The 22,126-nt window shown below is 38.7% G+C and overlaps 1 protein-coding gene across 1 annotated transcript in view; it reads right to left on the bottom strand.

Moving 5' to 3' along the window:
* The window catches only part of ANO4 (anoctamin 4), a 175,853-nt gene that overhangs the window by 114,020 nt on the left and 39,707 nt on the right, over window positions 1-22,126 (bottom strand). The window contains exon 2 of the mRNA XM_031057554.1: window positions 5,089-5,295. Coding sequence (XP_030913414.1) covers window positions 5,089-5,158 — 70 coding nt within the window. The 5' untranslated portion in view covers window positions 5,159-5,295. The remainder of the gene's footprint in view (window positions 1-5,088; window positions 5,296-22,126) is intronic.

Genomic DNA, 22,126 nt, shown 5'->3' with positions numbered 1-22,126 from the left:
TTCAGCAGGGAGGTGTTCACAGATCACACTTGAACCAATATGGGAGAAATTTTGCTCTGTGCATTGAACTTACATTGCTTTGGACACAGGCTGTAGAGAAAGGGAAAAGTTACATATGCAGGCTGGTCTTTTTGACATTAATGTCCAAATTAAAGTCTTTCTGCATAGGAATGATTCTTGTAAACATGTGGGGGTTTTAATATGAAAATTAGCTTAATGAGGGGAATACTAAACTTTTTTGAAATCTGCTTGCATTTTCTATGCCTCATTCCACATGACAGAAAGTTCTGTGTAAACCCAGCAGAAGGCATATTGAAAAGGATTGTTCCCTTAATAATGTTAGACAAGTAAGATAACAGCATTACTGTCGGTGTGAATTCAAATTTCCAGATGAATTTACATCAGCAATCCCCATGCCATGCATGCATTTGCTGCCAAGAAGGACTTGCATGACAGAGTTTCCTGGCAGAATTATTTGCAGGGTTTTAGTATTTTAATCTAGGAGAGATGCATGCCACATGTCCTGCCAGTCAGCAAAGAAAAGAAAATGTGATTTAACCAGCAAGTCACACCTAACTAACACAGGTCTTCTAAAGCCCATTTACAATCAAATGTGAATGCTAACAAGCATATGCATATTTTGTGATGAGAAAAGGATATATTTTGCACAGTAAATTATCATCGTTGAAGGCTTCAGTCCAAGATCTTTTGATAATTCAATGTTAATTAATTTGTGACTAAGCTTATTAAACATGTTTCATTTTTTCCTTTGTTGATAGTTTCAAGAACCAAGGCCTTTTTACTCATCTCCCAAGTCAATTTTTCTGTTGGCCAAGCCCCCTAGTTCTTCTTTCTTATTTACAAGCTCAGTAAGTAAAGTCATCAATAAAAATGCTGCAGACTCATAAGCAGTGAAAAAAGAGGACCCAAACATAAAGGAAAACCTGTCCAAAGCAAACATGCCTTCTTTTAAACTTGTAATTTATCAAATACTTCTTATCACAAAAAGCAAGAGAGGGCAAGATTAGTTCCCCAGTGAATTCCAATGACCCCAGCAGACTTTCACCATAATGCCAGGAACCAGTCCTTTCAGCACATACAGTTCTTTCAAGTATCATGCATATGCCTTTATAGTTTCAGGTAGCAAGGAATGTCCTTTCCAAAATGTACAGTTCTTTGGCTTTGAAAGAGATATTTTTGAGCAGTAAATTCTTGAAAGAAGAATTTTCTAGAATATTTTTATGTGTTTCCCAGAGTGAAGAATCTTTACATGTTAACTAAAGTTTGGAAATCAAATATTTCAAAGACAAGCCTTCCTTCTGCTTCTGTAGATTGCCTGCAGTGCTGATTTGTATAAGTGACATAAGTTACAATCTACATTACTGTATATACACTAATATAGCTAAACCTCAAAATGCATGAAGGTTTTACCAGAAGCACAGAGAGAGAAAATCTTGCTGGGGAACCTCTGAATTCCTGTTATTACAAAATGGGTAGCAAGTGTTAGGAAATGTTGCAAGGAGAGAATAACTAAGAAGATTCCAGAGTTTGTCACAATGAAAGAATTTACTTTACTGCTGCTTAGACATATTAAATAAGACATTTTTTCCACAGACAGCAAAGTTAGGGCCTCCTAGAAATATGAGGTTTGACAAGTTCTGCAGAATCTGAAAATAAAGGAATTTGTCACCAAGAGAATGAGGCAATGTAACATTGTCCTGACTTGGAATAGATTAACAATGGAAAGAGCAGGCAGAAGCCCAGAACCCAAAGTATTGCTTGTTGCACAGCAAAGGCGCAATGCCATCAGAAGGGAGGCGAGGCATTTTTCTGTCCCCAGATTTGCCTAACCATGACATTGAGGGAATGGCCTGGGATGACAGCTTAACCCCCTCTAGGCTTGTTTCATGCTTCATTCTGTTGCTCTTGCAGAGACCCTAAATGATGATACTGTTGCTTTCAAAATGAGCCTTCTCTGTGCAGCACAGACATGACGACTCTACACTGTCTTCAGGAGTTGTGCCAGCTCACTGCAGCCAGCAATGGCTTTGAACTCTCAGCTTCAGCAGCCTTGTACCCCACTAGCCAAAGCACACCATAACTGCTCATATGGATGGAAGCTGATAACTAGATGTTTCTCAAAACTAAAAACATGCTGTCCCTGACTTTTGAAAGAAATGCATATTTGCCTTAGTGCCATTACATCTAAATTTATCATCTGATTGCTTATACTCATCTTTGCTTTCCTTCTTTTAAGAGAAAGTTGCCTTGTATGAGTGCACCTGCAAAGGTGTCAAGAGTCTTCCCTTCCCTGTTAATAGCCTTTTTCTTCCACTTGTTTCTCCATTTTCCTCTGTGTTTTGTTTCAGTTTCTTGATACCTTTATATCTGCTTAAAATCCAAGCATGGAAGTTGTAGTTCTGCTCATGGCTGAGCAGTACCTCTTTGCAAGCTTGCACAAAAAAAGTTTTGAAGTTTATTTATTTTTAAATAAGATACAGTACAGACTACTCACTGCTCCCTAGCCACACTAACACCCAGATTAATAATAGAAGTCATGAGCCTAAGGCTCCTTACTAGTTACAAATAAAACTGGCAGGGAAGTAACTGGAAAGGACTGCTGGAACAATGAACAGTATCTATTGTTTCTTGTCCTTAGCATACAGCTACCTATGAACTTCATTCAAAGGCAACTACTGTCAAATAAATAGAATTCATGATAGGTAATAAAAGTTGTCATTCTTGAAAGAAGAAACGATGCAAAGGGAAAAAAGATGCTGTGAAGAAAACAGAAGTAGTGTGCTATCAAAGAAGAAAAATACTCTCAACCTGTAATTTATCAAGGATCTTTTCTTCCCATGGTCCTAGCCTCTTCTACTGATAAGAATTAAAATACCATTTTGAGTCCTAGAAATACCTTCTATTATACTAGACTGCCTTCATGTTCGGAGTATTTGCTAACTGGACAAATAAAGTTTCAGAATATAACACATACTGCTCCAACAGTGAGAGCTACTTGATTGTGATAACAGTAGTCCAACAGAAGGAAAAACCCAAATTATATGAACTATGTAAAATTAGATGGAACAAAACCCTACACAATTACTGTACGCAGTAGCAGGATGACAGCTTAGAAAAGACTGCTGTAAGACCTGGTATCTGAGTAATTAATATACATAAGAACATAATCTTTCTAAAATATCAAACAGCTTATGATATCTGAGACAAGGTACTGCCACTGGACAGCTGATGTCTTAATTTGATTATGAATCTACGGCTATTAATTTGTGACTGACTTTGAATGAAGAACATATGATTTTTTGTTTAAATTAGAATTTCCTCTTAGGAGCGCTATTTATTGCTGCTACTGCTGACCATAATCTTTCTTAGATCTACTTGCACAAAGCTCAAATGGTTGCAGTTTAACCTGGACACAAACACAAATACAGTGGTCTCAAATAGAATTGAAAAGGCAGATAAAAATCATAGAAATGATTCTTCATTTCAGATGAAAAAATGGGACTGTAAGTCAAGAGAAGACTCCTGTCATACAGAAAGGGTTCTCAGTAGGTTCTCAGATGCTCCTACTGTCCAAAGAGGAGACAGATAAAACCTATATACTGAAAGATAATCATTATCCATATGGTCATTAATGAGCTCCATTTTAGGAAACCTCTGGAGTCTACCTAAAAAAGGATCTTTTTCTCAATCAGAGTCCTGTGCACATGGATGTGCTGCATGAACATTGTTTAATATTAAAGCACAGGCCCTGCTTATCAACAGATAGCTGTAGAATATGCAGCATTTCAAAATGAGTGTTTTTGATGAAAATGAGCGCATGTTCAAGAAACTCTTTTAAAAAACTGTGGTGCAGGACTTTTTTGTCAATCTCTTAACATATTGCATATATCATTATATATCTTTAGCAACAGCAACATTTCAGTAGTAGCAATTTCTCTACTTGAACGAAGAAGACAGAAGCTGAAAAAACAGGACAAACAAGTGAACAGAAGAACTAAAATAAACAAAGCATATGGTTATGAGTCACTGTAAATTCTTTAATCTGTGTTGACAAAGGTTATGGTGACTAAATACTATGAGTGCATGAAACTCATGGCAATAGACCTGCATAGCAACTTACAATAGATAATCTTAAACTTCTACAAAAATTAAGCCATTTACTAGATCTGCAACTTAAGGGTTTGCAGGCAGAACTCTGTCTCACACAAATAGACTCTGCACTCCCAGCACCCAAGTAGCTGCATACATCATATATCATGCTCTTTTCTGGGCAGCAACACTGGAAGATTATTGAGACCCTCCAATAAATATGCTACAAAACTGACTTCATGGGCAGCTTTAATTTGCTCTGCTCAGGAAAGAAATTTGGTGTCTAATTTTCACTGTGAAGAGTGACTGAGCATGGCCAGTACAAATGTACTTCCCTGCTATGAGAAAAGGTATCTCTAAAATAGCACTTTCAATTACCATAACAAGGAATGAACTCATGATGCAAATTAGAATTTGATGGTTCCCTGGAGATTTTTACTTTCTTTTGAAAAGTTTCATTTTGTTAACCAGTTAATCTATGTTGTAAGATGTCGTGCAGATCCACAGGCTTTGTCAGTGTTATAGCAAGAAAGAGTTTGATCTATACCCTGGATTGAGTATTTGGTCAAAACCAATTTTAATGTCAATTATTGAATTCCATGGGGATGTCTGTAGCCTCTAGAGCAATTAGCTCAAGGCTTATAAAAATTAAACATATATAAGGGAAGCAGTATTAAAAAGCAATATCCCAAATCTCTCTGCATTAACATTTTGGATACCACTACACATTGTAGGGGTTTTTATGATTAAACTTAAATTTTTATTTCCCACTTTCAGCTGTCCCAACTGCTGTTACTCCCTACAATCTATAATTGACAAAAACATCAAATGTGAACAGAATGTCAGTCGGTAATTCTGACAGTCAATAGGTTGATGTCCACAGAAGGATGACCTTGTGCTATTAACACCAGCTTTGCCATGTCATGGCACATCACATGTGAAATGGGACTGGAAAAGGTATCAAGGCAAATCTGTTACCTGGCTGATGGGCTTTTGCTTTTCCACCAGTGACTGATGAAATCGTAGATCCAGAAGATGAGGCTTCCATATTTATTGACCCTCTGGCTTGTGGGATCGAGGGAGGCCCATCCACAGGGGGATGCTGTGACACTGGGTAGCTTGCTGCAGTTCTCCTCTGACAGACTTGCACACGCTTTTCAGCCCCATGAATAGATAAATTTATACCTGACAGGAATAAGAATTAGCACTGTTAGATACAAAATATCAATATGGAATAACTAAAATATAAATTGTCAGGGTTTAAAATGGAGCTACAAGAACCTCCTTAAAGAAAAAAAAAAAGAAAAGCAAAAAGAGAACTATAAAAGATTAATTTTATTGGAAAATTAAAAATGTGAACACATTTTCTGCTGTATTGTAGGGATCCGATTCACCCATAGTAGTAGATATTTAAATTAATAGTTATGGTTTACCAATTTACTGGTCTGCAGGAGGAAATATCTTCCATTCCTTCAAAGTGTCCATATAGCTCACAAAGGACAGTATTAATGAGGCAGCTACCACAAAGTTTATTAAATGACAGTTTTCTGAGTGATGGACTAGAATTTGTCAGAAATTATTTCTTTTCTTCTGAACCTTTACCCAATACTAGGAAATCTCATCATATGGAAAAGATGCTAGAGCAATTACCCAGCTTTTAAGGAAAAAGTAAAGGTCTGTTTTGAGGAAAGCAGTAAGGCTACATATGACAGTAGTAAGACCTTAAGCTTGGAAAAATTCCACCTTCTCCTGTCTTGTGAAACCTTACTGTCAGTACTGGAAATTGTCTTTCACACCAAAAATCTCAAGTTTGTCACATAATCATTTTTTATACTGAAATTGTGATTAAAAACAAGGCTTTATTTTTCCGAAGAAAAAAGCAAAATGGAAATTTCTTTTGTGGCTAATGCACAGTCTTAGAAAGAAATGGTATCTTACAGTAAATCGCTTATTCTGATTTTCTCCTGTTCACATTGATGCAATTGCTCCAACCCCGCCTGAATTGCTTTCAGTATACTCTGGTTGATAACACTCAGACAATCTCTTTTGAGAAGAAGGCTGAATGATAGTTCTACATTACTGTTTTATGCTTAATTTACTTGTGACTCTTATTGCTTCTGTCAGCAAACTATCTTTGCTTTTAAAGAAACCAAATGAAACACCCAAACCAGATATAAATAAGCAAACTAAAAAGCAGATGGAAAAGTAGATCCTAAAACCTTAAATTGTGGATATTGTAAGCACATTGTAAAGTACAGTCACCCAAAATCGTTGGATATTATTGATTAGATTGCTCAGCTTTGTGAATTGAAATGTCCAAGAATGCATTAATGACTCTGCTCTTCTAGCTCCCCTGGAAGTCAATGTATGTGAACCTCCAGGTCATGGAAGAGGTTTAGAATCTCTGAAATATTAATACACTTTGGTCCATAATATACTACCAAGGGGAAGAGAGCTAGCACTTCCATAGGCAATTGCTGAAAACAGTGGGGTTGCACACAGGACCAAAGGCTGTGCAAACTGCTTTCTTTTATGATGGCTTTGTGCATTCAGAATCGGAGCTGAGTGCTCAATACTCGTCTTTGCCTCTTAACTCCAGAGCTGATCTCCTGCAGGAAATGTGAAGGCATGAGGAGTTTCCTGCAGCAGCTGCACACCTACTTCCTGGTTTTAGGGCTAATGTAACTGCCAGCTTCTAAAGACTTGAAATCACATCCTTAGGATACAGAGCAAATTCCAGTCACCTTATTCTTGTGAAAGGCAGCATACCAATCCATGTGAACAGAATGACAATGAGCTTGCCTGGACAACATGTTTCTTTGACCATGCCAGCTGTAACAGGCTTCAAAGGGTGAGAAGCTAAGCCCCAGCTGTAAAATGAGCTCTTTACTAATTTTGCAGTCACTAGAACATTGTGATGTTCAAAATATTGAGCAATTATCCCTAAGGTATTACAAAATTAACTACAACCATTTTCTTTAAGCATCACCACAGGTTGTGGCGTCATTTAAAACAATCATCCCTCTGAAGCTTACGGTGGAGTCAGCCAACATTCAGCACTGAACTTGAGCCTGTCATCAACACATGCTTTCGAGTTGGATCTCAGTAAGGCTGTGCTTTCATTTGGTCATGAAAATAGAGATCTATTTTAGGAACTGGTTCCAAACATAAACTGACTGCTACATTACTCGGTGGTTCAAGTTAAGTTGCTTCTTCACATTCTGAAAACGGTCTATAAACTCTTGTGCAGCTGTGACTGAGCTTCCTAAACTATTTCTGCAGCACGTTCTTTTTCAGACATCAGAATAAAGGATACTGCTGCCAGATTGCTGTTCCTAAGAACTGCAAAATTTGCAGATTGATCACATCCAAAATTAGTTCCATCAACAACTTGCTGCTGGTTATATGCAACCTTTTGCTTCTTCCACTAAAGAAAGATGATATATCATACCTCCAAACTACATGAGGAAGACTATTCCAGCATCACTGAAAACTTTAAATTTACAATTTTCTTTAGACATATTTAAAATTTAAAAGTGCCCTAAACCAACCACACAAAGAGTGTCGCAAATGTATACAGTATATTTGGAAGTTTTTCACTCCAATCCCATTGATACTGCAGTTATTTTTCCATGGAATATATCCTTTTATTAGGAGAATTAATTTCCATTATTTTCCTGAGAATGAGCTACAGGACAAAGATGCAAGTGTCCTTATTTAATTATAATTTCAGGTTTTTCCAGAGAAAGATCAGGTCTTACTTTTCTATGTGCATTTCTTTAGTTAAAATACAAGTCTAAAGAAATGTAAGACAGTAATACTGCCACGAGCTGCAGCATTACCTTGTTTTCATGTGGGCGAAAGTTCTTCTAAAAGAGATATTGGCAGTCAAAAATACATCCCCAGATAACATGCAGAAAAGCACAGACAGGGAGGGGGAATCAGAAGTGGAAAAGAGATTGGGAACAATGCATGTAGCTTACGGCAGAGGAAAACCTGGTGAACTATTGGCACTAAGCAGACTCTAGAGAAAGCTCTCCCTATTCTTCCTGCAAAAAACCCACGCTGCTGCTGAATCCCAGGGTTTTGGATCAGAGATGTAAGGAAACAGCAGAGAGGTCTCTGAAGAGTAGATGTTAAAGTTGACATCAATTACTTTGTTGCAGCATGACAATACTCACATAAGACATCCAGAAAGAAAGAAGCTCTCCAGCAGCACACTGCAGTCTGGGTCTTCAACTAACTGTACTTGGTAGAGTTTTTCTCCTGCCTTTAGGCTTGGCCATATAGCTGCTGACACCAAATCCCCTTACCATTACATACCTGGCTGTATGGCCTTTGGCTGTACCTGTCCCTGGAGCATGGTGATTTTTTGGCATTTGTGCTCAGTAGCTGGGTGCAATCACACTGGTATGCTCTGACAAGTAGCACACATGTTAAAAATATCAGGGGTTTCTCCTGCCTTGCCCTCTGGCTTAATTTAATAACTCACAAACACCACTTTGAGCCAGGGCTTCAGTGCAAATGCAAGTAAAAGGTGTAAATACTGTCCAGCATCCACAGCTGATTTTCAGTTTGGAGGGCTGGCTTCTGGGCAGGGCTCAGCAAGCTGCACCTGGCTGGCTGCAGTAAGAGTGGGAAGTAGTCCAGTGTTTTGAAGCTGGATGAGATTTGAGCCTTTAAGTATTATACATAGCACACAGCTCTTTTCCTTTCCTGCACGCATCAAAAATCCTTCTCTGTATTTTCAAATCTCCACATGCCTTTCTCTTCCTTACCTGTATTTCTATCTTTTTCTTCTCATACAAGTTTTTGTTTCCATGAGGAGCTGCTCTTTTTAGTGACCTTTTGTACTCCCATGACTCTGAGCTTGAAGGTTCATATAAGACAAACACCTTCACTACCTTCCTGCCAATACATCTCAGCTGTGCAGTTTGCCAGCAGAGAAGAGCAGCTTCTATCCTGCTTCTGGATAAATTTTATTGCTCCAAGATAAGTCTTTTTATTATAGAATTTTTCAAACCATCAATCCTTCCACATTGAGCATATTTTGTCTCTTAGAAAGTGGTAATATGCTTATGATGCTTAGGGATTTATAATGCTCCAGATAAAACCTGCATATGAGAACATTAAAAGGGAGTAATAAGGCACTTCCAAGTCATGAAGCAATAAAATCAAACATAAAGAAGAAAAAGGAGGGAGAAATTATTAACATTCCAAACACTACAGTGTGCCTGCATGCAAAGTTTTTTGTGACTATTTGTTTTGTTGGCCCATCAGATGCTACAAAGATGAACAACAACATTCTGCGCTACTCAGAAATCACTCTGCCCATACATCTGATGGACATTTGCTTTGGCTGTGCACCATGAACCTCTCCCTGGCTGTGCACCATGCACCTCTGCTATGGCTGGGCACCATGCACTTCTGCTTCTGCCATGGCTGTGCACCATGCACCTCTGCTCTGGCTGTGCACCATGCACCTCTGCTATAGCTGCGCACCATGCACCTCTGCTATAGCTGCGCACCATGCACCTCTGCTATAGCTGCGCACCATGCACCTCTGCTATAGCTGCGCACCATGCACCTCTGCTATAGCTGCGCACCATGCACCTCTGCTATAGCTGCGCACCATGCACCTCTGCTATAGCTGCGCACCATGCACCTCTGCTATAGCTGCGCACCATGCACCTCTGCTATAGCTGCGCACCATGCACCTCTGCTATAGCTGCGCACCATGCACCTCTGCTATAGCTGCGCACCATGCACCTCTGCTATAGCTGCGCACCATGCACCTCTGCTATAGCTGCGCACCATGCACCTCTGCTATAGCTGCGCACCATGCACCTCTGCTATAGCTGCGCACCATGCACCTCTGCTATAGCTGCGCACCATGCACCTCTGCTATAGCTGCGCACCATGCACCTCTGCTATAGCTGCGCACCATGCACCTCTGCTATAGCTGCGCACCATGCACCTCTGCTATAGCTGCGCACCATGCACCTCTGCTATAGCTGCGCACCATGCACCTCTGCTATAGCTGCGCACCATGCACCTCTGCTATAGCTGCGCACCATGCACCTCTGCTATAGCTGCGCACCATGCACCTCTGCTATAGCTGCGCACCATGCACCTCTGCTATAGCTGCGCACCATGCACCTCTGCTATAGCTGCGCACCATGCACCTCTGCTATAGCTGCGCACCATGCACCTCTGCTATAGCTGCGCACCATGCACCTCTGCTATAGCTGCGCACCATGCACCTCTGCTATAGCTGCGCACCATGCACCTCTGCTATAGCTGCGCACCATGCACCTCTGCTATAGCTGCGCACCATGCACCTCTGCTATAGCTGCGCACCATGCACCTCTGCTATAGCTGCGCACCATGCACCTCTGCTATAGCTGCGCACCATGCACCTCTGCTATAGCTGCGCACCATGCACCTCTGCTATAGCTGCGCACCATGCACCTCTGCTATAGCTGCGCACCATGCACCTCTGCTATAGCTGCGCACCATGCACCTCTGCTATAGCTGCGCACCATGCACCTCTGCTATGGGGCTGAGCACAGTGACGTGGCTCTGGTGTCAACAGAGAAGACTCTTGCACCTGAATTTGGGTCAGAAAGGCCATGTGTCCAAATTATACTGTGCAGGGACTGAGACGCCTCTCCACCTGGGAAGGCATTCCCACAACGACTGTCAGGCTTGTGTCAATCCCAGTTTTCTTCCATCTTGTACCACTTCGGGTCAGAAGCATTTATTTATAGGTTCCTTTCTGAAGTGTTTGTCTCTAGACAAAGATTATATGAACATGAATAGGCAATAATAAGACAGTGCAGAGTTACAAAGTTGTACAAACAATCCATTAGCTAACAGTGCTTGATTAGCCTGAAGTGTCCTGACCTGCTTTGTAGATATTTCCTGGGATAACAAAGTAGTTCTGGCAGGTGCAGGAAGTCCTTTTAGTTTTGTATCATTAGTGTCAGTCCTTCTGTTGGAGACCAATTACTCCATCTATTTCTCTTTTCTATGTGTGTCTTTTATTTTGTTTCAGCCCTGTGTGGAGGGCCTTAGGAGCAGATTAAGGTGGGCCCTTTTTTCAAGGCCCTTCTCACAGCAGACCAAGTACAGGGGAGCACAAAAAGTGAGGAAGAAAATCTCAGCTACTCTATCACACATGGTCACAAAAAGTAAAGCAGCTCTAAAGAAGTCTGCAGTCATCAAGGCAGAGATAAGCAAGATTATAAGGAAGACCTTTGTAAGCATGAGCAGAGGGCAGAAAATGAGGCTTTAAGGAGTATATAAATGGTAAAATTAGATATTTAGTTGTTTTCAACTTTTACACACAGGGAAGGAGAAAGTGAGTTAATTTGTCCACCTTAATAAGTACTCTTTCCTTTCCTTGTGCAAATTGCCACATTTCCCATTAAAGTCAATGATGCTCTGCAGACAGCTTCAGCTTTTTTGCATTTTAAAGATAGCTTTGATAAAGGGAATCTCAGAGAGGAAAGCGATGTAAAAGGTTTCTCATGCAAACCCATTCAGCAGAGAAACAGCTGTACTTGATGTCATGATGGACTCTTGCTTGCTCTGAATTGTGGGTGGAAATGAAGGAACATAAGAGAAAAATTCTCCTGCTGTCCTCTGTACACCTGCCTGAAAGCATAGTCTAAAGGCAGTCCCCTGTTTTTTTCTCACCCTCTGTATTACTTAGGCAACAAATACATCCAGAACTCATCCTTAACTTGATGAAAAATGTTACAACATCATTAGGATTCCCATGTAAGATTAAATCAGTTCTTAAAAGTTTAAATATCATCTCTTTAATGCAGCATCAGGTCTGTTGCCGCTGATAACATGTGATTATGAAATCATATCTACGATCAGATTATGTTTCAAGTATAGCTTTAGAAATGTTGAAATACTTGTGACTACATCAGATGTAAAAAAAACCTCACAACTGCAAGCTCTCACGTAAGCAAACAGAAAAGCTACTACTTACAGAATTTCCCAGCAACTGCACTGGCTGGAGAAAAGGACTAATACTTTGCATCTTGACAAGCTACATGTTCAGTTTTCTGAGATTTTGTATGATTGTTCCTCCCAGCCTGCTTCCTCCTAAATATTGGAGACATTACAGGATTTCCAAAATCTGTAGTACTTTCAGGTGACGTTGCCTAAATGTTACTTTTTCTGTTATTTTTTATCAAATTTTTTCCAGTTGGCTTCTGAATTTATATCCATTTTTAGCATATATAATTTTCCCTGGAAACAAACCACAGAGCTTAGAGATACAGTTGGTGGAGTGGTGGAGGAATAACTCTTTTTTTTTTTTTGTCTGAAACATGTTATCCATGGAAGCATTGTATTGAAAGAGATCATGAATGACCTCTTCCCTTTCCCTCTCCATGATACTACAGAGCTCTATCATATCCCCTGCTCTATTGTCTTCTTCCTGAGCTTAGGAGACCTAGTTCAATTTCCAATCATCCCTGGTCACCCTTCTGTTCCTTGCCTTTTTCAAAGGATGAAGACCTGAAATGCACCCTAAGAAGGGGTCAAGAAGCAACATCAGAAATGCCCATGATGTTCAGGCTGTGTTTTCACCGAGGATTTACACAGTGACACAATGAAGTTTCTCATTTTATTCTTTCTCCTGTAATTTCACTTGCCCTAAGATACTTGTAGATGGATTCTGCCTCCCTGTCATATTTGCCAGCTCTTTGGGCAATTTTTCAGAGACTCAGGAGTCTTTCTTCTAACCTAATTCTTCCTTACAAAAGTGGCTACACTATCTGTGGTAAAACTGCATCCAGAGCCAGTGTTCACTTAAGTCTGTTGAAATCCTAACGAATAAAAAGATCAAGCCCACCTTAAGCCTGCCATCAAAGGGTTATTTTCAGAGCCCTGAATGTGATTCATTGAATTACAACAAGCTAACATTCAATGGTGATTATTTAGCATAACTGAAAAACTCCCAAAGTGCTCAAGGAGAGGCAAGATTACAACTTGAAGTCATGAAAATGCCTTGGAGAGAGTCATAATAGTCCTACTTTAATGGTCTACATGGCACTCTGAAAAACCACTTGTCTTCCTTTAGCATGAAAAGTTTAGCTAAGTGAATATAAAGCTCTTTAGGGTTGCTGGTGAACTAATGGTGACTGTCGTAAGCATGTTGCAGGGCCATGGTGCTAAACACAAGGTGATGCCTATGCAAGTTGTATGAACCCAGGTGAATAAATGAAGCTTTTTTCAACTCCCAAGTTGCCTAACTTGATTAATTTTTAAGGCTTGTACTTTTATTTCTGTCTGACAATTCATTCTTTAGTTCCCCTGTATAAAAAAACAAACACACCGTAGAGTGCATATATGTTATACTTACCAGGCTACTGGAATAAATGCCTAACAATTGTGTGCAAAGTGTGCCTCACTTAAGTTCACCCAGCAACCTGAAAACTGTGTCATTTGCCACCATCCCAGCTGCCTGAACTCTTCTGGAGATTGCCTGCATTTTTATTGTTACAGTTTTTACTGCTCTCTTTCTGTTTGTTTAGTATCTATTTTGATTTACTTTATTGTTCCTACTGGACTCCCGCTACTGTTAGAACCACATGCATGCTGAAGAGTAATTAAAAAAAAAAAAATTCCAAAAAAGTTCCTTTGCTTGGCCCAGTATGAAAATCACAGTGAGGAAAAACACCGTGCCTTGAAATCTGATAAACACAATAGAAATCAAAAACGGAGGCCGATAAAACATTTTTAGTAAAGTACTTTTCTATCAAAAAATTGACATTTTTTTTCAGGAAAAGAAAACCCCAAAGTCAATAATTGTCAAAATGCCAAAAGTTTTGTTCAGAAAATTCTTCTGGACTTATCTGGACGGGAATATACTGCCTTTTTTTTTTTTTTTTTTGAAACAACTTGATGCATTGTAAAATGTAATCTAACAAATTGAGTAGAATACAAATTACAATAGAATATCAGTAGAATATCAGTTACCTCTGAGCAAGCCAAAAAAACCATTATCATTTCAATTACTGAAACACTGTATTGCCAATCATCAATTAATTTTACTTTAATATACAAATAGTAAGAAATAATTAAAACCATAAACATGCAAACCAGAGAGGATAACAAATCAAAATAATGTAACAAAATACAACAAATACAAGTCCAACCAAGATGAAATATTTCAACTGTCCAGAAGCAAATTCTAATAGAAATATTTTAAGCATTATGCAGAAATGTGCTCAAAATAAATTCAAAGGGGGGCAGGTTAAGCAAGAATATTAGAATTTCTGTGGATTGGATATTTCAGATTTTGATTCTCTGTTTCTATAATCAAGGGGAATAGACTTGCATTAGAATGAATGTAGGATCATACAAAAAACAATAGATTCATATTTCAGTTTCTGTCACAACAAATAACATCACATCAACATTTCTTTCTTTGAGGCAGTTTGTCCTAAAAAAAATAATTGAAGATTGAATCTGTCTCCTTAAGTGCCTCTTATTGATTTGGAAACTCTAAGAGACAGTTAATCTTGTCTTATTAATTTTATTATATATGCACAGCATTTACTAGCTGAAAATAGACTCAACACTGAGATGATTTAAAACTTACTTTCACCTGTAGTAAGTACTGCATTTAAGATAATTTTCTTTCTTAGCAAGTAGCTATTATTCTGATCTTCAAAAGCAAGAGCATTCTCATTAAATCTGTTTGTGCTGATTTTGAGCTTTTTACCCATAGAATAAAAGGTAAATGCACACACAGCAGTAATACATGGTACAGACACTGGGGCAAACCACAGTGCCCTGTGAAACACAGCACCAAGTCAAGTCCCAGATGCCTTTTACTGGCTGAGGAATGAAAAGCAGCACTAACCATTCAGATGTATTCTAAGTGTAGGTAGATTTAAAAGCAGAGAATTCTCTTTTTTTTCCTCTCCATTTTAATTCACTGCCTGAATGTCAACTGCTACATTGCAAATATCACAAGTCTCATTTTATCTGATTTAATCGGATATTCTCCATAATGCAGAGCAGTGCAATCAGTCTGAGACATCATCTGTGAAACAGGATAAACACCTCAGGAGACTTCACAGTTGGTAAAAGAAGGTATCTCAGGATAAATCTGAATGTGTCTGCTCCACGGCACAGATAGTAATGATTTTCAGCACAGCAACCAGGTTTAATTTAACTTTCTCTTTTTGCATCCCATGCCAGGGGACTGGTCTGTCGCCAGTGCCCTCTTGCTGTTTGAGTGTCAGGCTCTGGCCATGCTCTCTGGGGCACTCTCAAGCAGCAGATCAAGTGCACTTCCCTGCCTTCACCCAGCCTGTGCTATAGCCCTGGATATGGGGCCTTTACCACGTATGGTGTCTAAATCCTCCATGCTCACAGTTAGCCTCATCAACCATCAATCGACTTTTACTTTCAATGATACATTACCATTGAAATTACACAGCCAGTGTCTTCAGGGGCAGCCCTTAAGACAACAAAATTTACTTCTACTTCTCCCTCAGCCAAATAAAAAAAATTATCTTATAGATAATGTTGCAAAGTATAAACTTTACTAAAATGTTTTTAAAGCAAACATGCATCTGGACACACAGGTATCTGAGTAAATTGGTCAAGTGTTTGTGTCAAAACTGACCACGTCAGACTGGTCAACTGGTCATGTGTTGCGTCAAGTCCAACGCTTGAGAGGGTTTCTGGCCTCTGAAACAACTATCTGTTGTGGGCATGTCCCAGGCTTTAGCATCTCATGTATGCAGGATTTGATGCTAGATCCCCAGTGGGAGGAGGCGCAGAAGTCTCCCACCCCTCCTGGGGAAGGCTCTGATATGGGCTGGAAGGACATGCTGCAGTTGGTTCCATCAGAGCCTGGATGGGCATTGCTCTGCAAGGAAGAAGCACCAGCCTCCACAGCCTTGCTTGCTGCAGCACCTGTGTCTGGATCAGGCTCTTCCATGGCAGACATATTAACAAAGGCCAGTTTTACCAGAAATGTCGAGGCATGTGTACTACTTGTCTTTCTTTTGTGCATCATTAGTTTTCAGCACATCCCTCTTGGCAAGTAATGATTCTGGTTGTAATAAAGCCTATGGTGCCAAGCTTTCTAAATGGCCATAAAGTGAACATGATCCCCAGAAGAGGTGGCAGATGTAGTGTGCAGCAGATGCCAATGAGTGTCTGTGCTCATCGGCCACCTCATCTTTCTGGCAACACTACAGACCATTAACAGTAACAAAATACCATTGAAAAGAATACATAAACCTGCCATGTTTACACATATGTTCCTCGCAGGCATCCAGTTGATTGTTCTCAGCTTATGCTCATCTGGATAGAGCAAAGCATGGGTCTTGCTCATTCTTTTGAGCTATACTGTATTTCTCATGGAAAACTAATAGACCCTGAGGGGCAGCAGTAGCTACATAATGATTGTCTGAATTTGGCAGATTCCATAGACATGGAAAAAAGCTCTCTATTCTTAAATACCATTGCAATTCCTTGAGCTCTTTATAGCAGAATGAGAAGAAATGGTAGAACACTACAAAGATGCAGTAGCTGCATTGTAGGGTGTAAGGTATCTAACAGATTTGCTTTTATAAAAGAGTCCATGTTCTAACTCCATTACTGAATAACAGCCTTGTGCAAGAGCAAGGCCTACTGTTTTTTCATAAATGATTTTCTGATATGTTAGTAATTCAGAAAAACATGCAAAGCATGCAGGATAGACTTTCAGGTATGTTTTAAGCACTACATAAAACACTGTATATTAATTTGATGTTACTACTTTTTAAGAGGAGGCACAGAAGAGACAAATTTTCTGAATCCACCTAAACCAGTTTGATTATAGAATGAACCTACAATAAAAGAAACCAGTGCCCAAATTTAGTTCCTGTTAATGATATCTTCTCAGTGAAAGGGCATTCATGAATATTCTTTCATAAAACTTTTCCTTTCTTCACTCTTAATCCTGACACTTAATGTCATTCATTTTAAAAACCACCAAGTGAAAGTAAAAAAGATAATTTTAAAAAATCTCGCTGCATATGTAAAAATATTACAAATACCTCTAACTTACACTTGCAAGTATCGCAAGTATACTGAAAATTTTATTTTTAAGAACATTCCAGTCTGACAATGATGCTGAATTTGTTCTGAATGTCACAGTGGTTTTGAGGATTCAAACCAGCAGACGGTTCAAGTAGAGAGTCAGCTTCTCTTCACAAGTACCATTTTGTCCATAGTTGAGTAGCTTCACCAAAAGATGTGTAGAACACGATCTTTTTGAACAAATCCTAAACTGAAATTTCATCACCAAAACTGCCCATAAAATCCTGAAGCAATTCTGAGAAGATCTTAACATGTTGTAACTGGGTCTGTCTTTGAGCAATACACAGTATCTGAACACTTAAAAGTGGTTGTGCACTCTGCTCCTATGGTGATACAACATCCACAAAAAGAAAACTCAAATACACAGACACCAGCCTATTGAGAAACCAAGAGAATAGTCTGCTAGTAGGGGAATTAAACTTAGAGAAACTGATGGGCAGCTAGTCAGTGGAAAAAAAAAATCCAAACAAATATAACATCAAGCCTTCTACATGCAAAATGCGTTTTTGTTAAAAAAACCCAAAACACCCAAGTGCCAACAACATAAAAAACCCCAAACAATCTACCTCTCTCATTCCTTCCCAGAAGAGATGCCTGGTTAGACATGTCTCCATAAAGCTGTTTTATATACTCCCAGAAAGAAAGAGCCAAGAGTACCTCTTCACATTGTATCTGATCTACAGAATCAAAATGGCACTGAAAACCATGGGTTTCACTGGACTCCTCTCTTCCTTCTAATCCTTTATGAACAAAATTCTAAATCCTGAAAAGTCTGGGTTTAGAAACAATATTCTTGTTAAATTTCTATGAAGAGTTAACCACCAACCAGAAATATTTTTCTTCATTTACAAAGCAGTATGAGCCAGCTAACAAGAGGTTTTTGATGAATCATAGCAGTCATAATTACAATTACATGAACAGAAATCTGGGAATAAATTTCCATATATGATTTTAATGCTTCAATCAATAAAGCATACTGTCTGTCTAGAAGTCAAATATGTAGATGAGTTAGAATTGAAGTAGATGAAAGTGTGAGAAAATTAATATTAGATAGGAATAGCATTTTTTCCAATTCTGGATAATGTTCATGATGTTTTCCATCTCCTTATGTGGCAGCTCTCCTTGTCGAACACTGGACATTGTCTTCATTTAATGACTTCTGACAATAACACTTTCGGTGATCAAGCCATGGCAAGGAACTGATTGTGGCACATTCTCTTTTTCAAAAACTGCTGGGTTTGGGTTTGTTTCTGCCTTTGAAACTCTGAAAACTTATTCCACTCAAAATTAATTTTTCCATTATAGGACTTTTTTAAAAAGGAAATTTAAGACAGTCAAGATAAAAATAGCTTCATCATTGACAATACTGAGCCTTTCTTTATTTTTATTTCAAGTCTTGCAGTTAACAATCCATTTTTTAGATAAATATATCAGAACCAAAACATGAGGCCAAATACAAAGAGGATGCATAAACATTCGTAAGTTCTAAAAATTGCTATCCAAATATGCTTGAGCTATTTGGTGCTCCTATCAGTTCTATAACTGTTTTTTTTCTTCTTGGAATTTAATGGTATATGTCAAAATGTTTTCTATGTTAGCTTCAATCAAAAGAAAATATCTCAAAGCAGTTACTTCAATCCAGTCTCTGAATATCTACAATTTAGAATTCAGTGATAATTTCCACTGACTCTAAATTCACATTCAATGAATACAAAGACCATATATGTTCTTAATTCATGCAAAATGATAAATCCCTCTCTACTTTCTTTCTCATTTTCACAAGTGCAAGATGCTATAAATGTATGAAAATTCTTTTTTTTCCTCCCTTACTGTGCTAGGGCACAGCTCATTTCATCTCATCTCCTTTATTCTAAAACTGTAATTGTTATTTATGATGCACAACGTCTACTGTTCATCCTTTCAATAGAAATGAACATGTGTTGTCTGTAAATGCAGGACAACGTTACTTTCTCAGTAAAAAGGATTATGCACTAGGTTTTACTACGTTCTGATGGATATTATGGGAAAGATTGTGACCCAGCTTTAATCCCATCCATCAGAAGGGCTGGGGAAGGAGAACATCTGCCAACCTGCATACAGCCAAGCCACCAGCCAATTTTTCACAAACTTGGCCACAGTAATTCACAACAGTCACTTCTTTTTTGAAAGATTCTTGTTCAACTTGCAGTCACTTGGCATGACCCACCCATCAGCTTTCTTGCAGACACCATCCCACGCCTTAATGGTATTTTGCAAATGTACTGCTTACTGAGTTTCTTGCTGACCTAACACCTTGTCAAGCTTCAGCTGACTTTGGAATTGAATATAAAGCTCTTCACAGGACCCTGTACACATAAGAAAAAACAGCCCTTCAGATCACACTGATCCTATCCTCCATTACAAAAGACAATTTTCTACTTACCTGCATTTCACATGAAATAAAAATACCACTGCGTGATGGCAGAATATCTCAAAAGAACATGCATTCCAAATAAGTGTCAATAACTTTATTGCTAAATTTGCTCTAAAAGTTAAACTTTTCTGAAGATATTACATAACATGAGTAATGCAGTAATTGAGCTTATTTTTAACTGTGCTTATTTTTAATTGAGCTACTCAGGTATTGAACTTAAAACTGTCACCTTTAAATGACTTGCTACATTAATGTAATAAATTTTAGAAGTCTTACTAAAACTTTCAGCTGCTTAGATGTGCTTTGTAATCTGCTTCTTCCAGATACGTAGTGCAGGGAGAAGTACTGGAGTGTTTACAGCACCAGCTAGCCCTAATCCCAGCAGAACCAGCTTGCTTTTTTCAGGCAGGGAGCAAGACCAGTGAAATACAACTGTGGCCATATAGCTAAATAAATAAACCTGGCTGGTGGGCTCACGGATGAAGCCCACCATGCCCACCCCAGCTTCCAGCCGTGTGGCTCAGACAGCCTCCCATGGGCAGCTCAAGACCTCACAATTATGGATTGCATGAAAGGAGAGGAGAAAATCCTCTTCTGACCTGCCCTCCTGCTTCCTACATGCAGTGTGGGAACACTTCCACACATCCTGGTACACTTTTGGATCATTATAGTCAACCTTGGTAGAACCAGCTAGATAGTGGTTTGTTTTTTTTTTAGTTTTCCTTGGTATTTTTGCAATTTGATTAAAAGTGGCTTTCTCCTGCCAGTCCATCAGCCTCCTACCTGAAAATCTGAAATCTGCCCAGAGACTGAAGTTCTCTGGATGTAAGCTCCTTCTCCCAGTCTAACAACCACTTTGGACATAGAGAGTTTAATTCTAAAATGCTCTTATTTTGATTATTTCAGAACAACACACCAGAGCTACCATTTCAGGGAAAACGTCAAAATTCCATCTGATGTACAATATCAGTACAATTTCTCCACTGGGGAAATTCCAGTGGGAAAAGAAATTACATATTCCTTGGATCTAACACATACCAAAAATAGGATATAAGATAATCAAGCTGAGTACTGAGAGAAATAAGATATGACTGTTAAAGTTACATTTCACTGAACTCTAATGTGTGAAGGATTTTCTTCTTTTAATGCATAAACAAGTGGTTTTCTCCTCCTCTGTTACCTCACTTTGCTTTCCAATTTTAAAAATATTTCTTACTAAGATTCTGAATATGCATGAAAAGGCAGTCCAGAAGTAGAAGAAAGAAAAATAATATTTTAAGTGTGAGAGAAATGTTGGCAAATTGTTAACTAAATATCTACTTAGATGAAATCTAGTGATATCACAAGTATTACCACCAGGCTCCATCTAGTTCTCCAAGTCTATTTTAAGCCAGCATTATGATGAGATTAGTTAGCATGCAGCATTCTTATAAAAAATAAAATTAAAACCACCAGGGTCATTTAACTTCCTTTTGCATATAAAAGTCCCTCTAACTGATTCTTGTAAAACCTTATATTCTATGGTAACATTGCTAGAAGCTGTAAAAACTCACCTTTCTCTTAGCTGAGGATGCTTCTTAAAGGCAACTTCCTATGTTTGGAAACTCACTGTAAAGGTTGCCATGGTGATTAATTTTAAAAGTGAAATTCTCCCTTTTTAAAGTTTTTTCTTTAAAGAAGAAATGTGCTAGGGCTCAGCTCTCAGCAAGATAAATGGGAATGAAAATTCCACCTTAATCCTGAGATTAAAGGACATAACCTCTGTGTAACTACAACTTCAGAAGAGGAGATATTTTCAGAAAAATTTTGGAAATATCTATTTTTACCTAAAAAAGAAAGAAAAAGTACATCTATATGCAAATAATTGAAGAGAAAAAGCAACATTTTCCAGTGGTCAGACTGCAGCCAGCTGGCTAGGTTATACTACTGATAGCATGGAGGAAAGTCAAGGAAGGAATGGTTGGGGTAGCCGAAACTCAATAGAAAAACTGGCAGTCGGATAGGGATAGTGACATTGTGTGGAAGAGAAAGAAGTGAAATTCATCCCCAAAGAGAAAGTTAGAAACCAAAGGTCACTACTGAAAAGCTCTTTACCTATGGCATTGTCCATTTTATTTCCATGGCTCAAGATATAATTTCACATGGGTGTTTCCATCTATCAACTTCTCCTCTTCCCAGTGATGTGCAAAGCTACATTAAACCGTGTCTGTCTACACAGCTGTGTTAGCTGTCAGGGAACAGACAACTGCACAGCTCTGTTCCTGCACTGGGAGATGGAAAAGTACCATTTCTTCCCTAAAAAACATACAATTTTCAACATTACGTCATCCAGCTTGCCCCTGCATAAGCTGTCACTGCAGAAATCACTGGCAAATTAAACTGGAAAATGTTGTGCCAGTTCAATATCCAGGCAATTTATGGCTTCTTTATTCACATAAAGATCACAGTACGGTGAGATAGCTGCATTATTCATGA

This window comes from Geospiza fortis, unplaced genomic scaffold (assembly GCF_000277835.1).
Source record: "Geospiza fortis unplaced genomic scaffold, GeoFor_1.0 scaffold186, whole genome shotgun sequence".
Taxonomy (NCBI): Eukaryota; Metazoa; Chordata; class Aves; order Passeriformes; family Thraupidae; genus Geospiza; species Geospiza fortis.
Note: the sequence above shows the minus strand (reverse complement) of the source record. Positions and strands in the feature narration are given on the sequence as shown.